The 4,356-nt window shown below is 52.1% G+C and overlaps 1 protein-coding gene across 1 annotated transcript; it reads right to left on the bottom strand.

The window, feature by feature from the left end:
* Nucleotides 1–1,351: 1,351 nt before the first annotated feature.
* LOC144163747 (uncharacterized) lies at nt 1,352–3,544 on the bottom strand. The gene is made up of 4 exons (XM_077694482.1): nt 2,923–3,544; nt 2,290–2,297; nt 1,967–2,215; nt 1,352–1,726 (listed from the first exon to the last, which is right to left on the bottom strand). Exons 1-4 carry the CDS (start codon nt 3,410–3,412, stop codon nt 1,352–1,354), a joined length of 1,122 nt encoding a protein of 373 aa, XP_077550608.1. The 5' UTR covers nt 3,413–3,544.
* Nucleotides 3,545–4,356: the final 812 nt, after the last annotated feature.

Raw genomic sequence — 4,356 nt, 5'->3', positions numbered from 1 at the left:
TGTAGTTTCGTTTTGATTTTTGTCATAGCACCACAATACCCCCCACTTCAAGAAAGTTGCTGGGGTGAAACCACACATGCTTTCAACGTCCAGAAATCAAAAGGAAATAAAATCAAATTCACGACTAAGTGTTTGACACACTTTGTCCCATACGACGCATTCATGTGCATGTCCAGCGGAAAGATTTAAATAGCTGTGAGTCTCAAAAGTTCTTGTAGACACTTCCACTGAATTGCGACAATCCTCGGTGTGTAAATCAAAAAGGTCCGGGGTCAAAGAACTTTTCCAGGCCAAGGTGAGCACTCATTTTTTTTTTCTGCCGGTAACTTCTTATTTGACCTTCCTCTTATACTTTCAGCATCGCTGGCCATGAAAAGCTTTCCTAGAGAGAACTTTCGGGGTCTGGTGACTTCCAGCTTTCTGGTGCGCTCTGTTACTTTGCAAAAGCGCTTGCGTGCTGGGAGGATTTGTTTTTGTTTCCTGAAGTTTGTCTTTGTATACAACATGCTTAAAGCAAAACGGCCGAATGTCCGACTGGAAGTTTTCACTTGGTCACGAGTATATCTTGCCCGTATTTCCAGAGGATTTGCCACGGGACCTGCGGAGCTTGTCTAGTGCAGCTTTACCAGACTCGCTTTACGGCGGACCTGCATGTGAAGTGTATTCCTAGGGCATCTCCTTTTGCTATACTTTACGTTGGTAGGCTTGAAATTTGCACTGCTACTGCTCGTGGTCATCTTGTTTTCTCTGTGCTTTCCCTTACGCTTCCGCGCTTTCTTGACATTGTAGGTAGTTCTGCCTACCGAGGGGGGTTCAGGCAACGGCCTCGTCAAAACATCACGCACAGAACATTGCAAGAGGAACAATTGCGCTTTACTCAAGCAGTGGAAAATGAAATATAAATGGAACAGGGGATACAATCAGCCAAGCACATAACAAAAGCACTTCAGGGTCCCAGGGCTTACGGTACGGCGGGACGAACGGCGGGCCTTGCTGACGTGCGTCTTCTTCGAGGTGGCTGACGGCGGTGGCTTCTCTCTTGTCACCGGCGGCGCTCCCGGCCGGCAACTCCCCCCGCTACCAAGCGCCGCTGCCCTTATCTAGCGTGCCCAAAAATGTGCCACGCCCCCCCTCCATCGCACAGTCTTTCTGCCGTGTGTTCCCAGATGGCAGGAGAGGTGGCGCGCGGCAGTTTGAACGGCCTAACGTGGGCGCTCACAGGGGAGAATCCCCACACTTCTCCCCCCCTTGGAAAAAAAAAGTTCTTGGTTCTTTGCTACACGAAGAGAGAGAGAGAGAGAGAAAAAATAAACGAAAGAAAAGGGAGAAAAAAAAAATGTCCGAGACTCGTTTACACACAGTCCTCGGAGTCCAGGATTGCGTCCATTGCTTGGCGCCGCTGGACTGGGCGCAACCGCCGCAACATTGCCAAGGCTTCTTCCAGGGCGTCCTGGCTGTTGTTGCCCTCCGGGCGGTTGGCGCGCAAGGCTCTTGAACGCTCTCTGTGGAGAGCCCCGGCACGGTGTTGACGCCAGCTGATTTCCGGCACTTGGCACACTTCACACAGCGCAGCCAGTTCTTCCTGGGTGTATACCGGCCGTGGTTCTACCGGGTGACGTTCTGCGATTGTGAGCCCCTGAAAGGGGGCCGGGACGGAGGTGCGGGGCGTGCCGACGAGCACTTGAGGCTGGTCGGACCACTCGAGACGAGAGTGCCGAGACATCTTCTGCAGGCAAAAGCAAAGAAAACACAAATGAGCCAGTAGTTAGTGACGCATGCGCAGATTGTATCGTGGTGACGGGGAATACTCATGTGTCGCGCGCTTTCCGCGGCAGTCTTCTCGCTGATTCCCGTTGGCTGTATCCTCGCGCGAAAAATACCGCTTTAGTTCGGACACGTGCACCGGACCGTACGATGCACCTGTGGAAGAGTTTTTCAGCACATACGACAGGTTAGACTTACCCACCACGGTGTACGGGCCATCCCACCTGTGTGCAAGTGAGGCGGTGAAGCCCTTCGACGCATCACTAAGTGGATGTGTTCGCTTCAACACAAGATCACCCATGGAAAATTGTACGTCCCGTCGGCGCTTGTCGTACTGGGACGTCTGGTCGAGTCGGGAGATGTCGAGATGTTCGCGGGCCTCCCGGACGGACTCTGTTAGCCGCTTGCGAAGGTCAGCCGCGAATGTCGCGGGGGATTTATCAGTGCGATTCTGCGTGGGTTGGAGCTAACTGTCGAGAGGAAACTTGAGGTCTCTGCCAAAATTCAGTTGCGCTGCCGTGAAACCGGTAGATCTGTTAATCGTTGTCCGCGTTGCGAAGCCCATCTCGGAAAGCTTGTTGTCCCAGTCCTTGTGACGGCCAGTGTGAGCAATGAGCATCGATTTAAGGTTTCGGTTGACCCGTTCCGTAATGTTCGCTTGCGGGTGGTAAGAAGAGGTGCGGGTGTGACGTATTCCCAAGGCGTGGCAAGAATCTCGGAAAACCTTACTGGTGAAATACGTCGCGTTGTCCGTGATTAACTGCGAGGGGAAACCAAACCTCGTGAACACTTCCAGGAGGCATTCCCACACCTTTTGAGAGGTTAGCTTCCGCAAAGGAAACAACTCGACCCACTTTGAGAAGTGGTCTGTAATTACCAACAAGAACTGGTTGCCTCGAGGACTTCGAGGAAACGACCCCATCACGTCGCATGCAACGATTTGCCACGGCGAGGTGCTATGGACGGATGTCATTGTTCCAAGCGGCAGGCCTCCACGTGGTTTGGTCTTCTGGCATATGGGGCAGGAGCGAGCGTACCGAAGTACATCTTGTCACATTCCCGGCCAAGTTGCTGTGCGACATAACTTTTCATAGGTTTTTTGCCCAGACGAGTGACCCGCCAGAGCGGAGTCATGGTAGTAGCCGATGAACAACTTACGCAACTTGCGGGGAACGACAACTCGGAAAGGAGTTTGTTTTGAGTCGTCGTCTGCCTGGGGAATGTATCGCAGCAGAATACCATGATTTCCAAGCAAGTAGCTGTCAACCTCGTCGTTCCGGGAAGCTTCTGGAGAGTCTGTTGTCGAGAGCTTGTCGATGACTTTGCGACATAGACCATCGCTCCGCTGGGCCGCAACCAAGTCCTGCTGGCTCACCAACGATCCCCAACGGTCGTTGGTGGGGCCCTGCACTGCTGCAACCACCATACTTTCTTCGTTTTCCACCTGTGTATCAGTAAAAAGGGGAGCGCGTGACAGCGCGTCAGCAACTGTATTAGTGGTGCCTTTCTTGTATTCGATGGAGTAGTCATAATGTTGCAGCGCGAGTGCCCAACGAGCGAGTCGTCCTGCTGGGTTTTGAAGCCTCTGAAGCCAGGAGAGAGCTTGGTGGTCAGTCTGAATGGTGAAGCATGCTCCGTCTAGAAACATGTCAATTTTTTTCAGCGCGAACACAATCGCTAGGCATTCCTTTTCGGTGACGGAATAATTGCGTTCGGCTGGCGTCAGAGTGTGACTGGCGAAAGCCACTGGTCTCAACACTTGATCCCACTCTTGCAGAAGTACCGCCCCCAAGCCGAATTCACTAGCGTCTGTTTGTACCACAAACGGCTTGTTTTGGTCAAGGAGTTGCAAAGACGCATTTTCTGCTAATGCTGTCAGCAAGGTTTGAAAAGCGGTCTGTTGTTCGGACGCCCAACACCACTTCTTGCCTTTGCGAAGTAGTTCATTGAGCGGTACAGAGATGTTCGCGCACTGGGGAATGAACTGGCGATAAAACGCAATCATGCCAAGAAACCGTTGCGAGCTTTTGACGTCGCTCGGCGGCGGGTATTGGAGTATGGCTTGCAGTTTCTCTGGATTTGGTCGCAGAACGCCCTTGTCAACAACAAATCCGAGTAAGTGGATTTTTCCCCGGCCAGCTGTACTTTGCCGGGATGTATAGTCAGCCCGGCTGCGCGCATGCGCTGTAGCACTATCTGCAAATGTTCCACATGTTCCTCGAACGAGCGTGAAAAGACAGTGACGTCGTCGAGATAACACAAAGGGAATTCGTGTTTCGCGTCACCCAGAACAATGTCCATCATCCTTTGATATGAACTGGGGCTATTGCTTAGACCGAAAGGCATACGCACGAATTCAAACAACCCTCGGTGACATGTAAACGCGGTCTTCGGTACATCGTCTGGGTGCATTTCTATTTGTAAATAGCCACGTGAACAATCCAAGGTCGTGAAATACTTCGCGCCTGCCACGGCATACGTTATTTCGGTCACCGACGGAAACGGATAGGCATCTCGTTCTGTCATGGCATTCAGTTTTCGGTAGTCGACACAGATTCGCATAGATCCATCTTTCTTACCGACTGGGACGAC

Source organism: Haemaphysalis longicornis, unplaced genomic scaffold (genome assembly GCF_048455015.1).
Source record: "Haemaphysalis longicornis isolate Haplotype H1 unplaced genomic scaffold, Haemaphysalis longicornis Haplotype H1 scaffold_13, whole genome shotgun sequence".
NCBI lineage: Eukaryota > Metazoa > Arthropoda > Arachnida > Ixodida > Ixodidae > Haemaphysalis > Haemaphysalis longicornis.
This window is presented reverse-complemented; position numbering and strand designations above follow the sequence as displayed.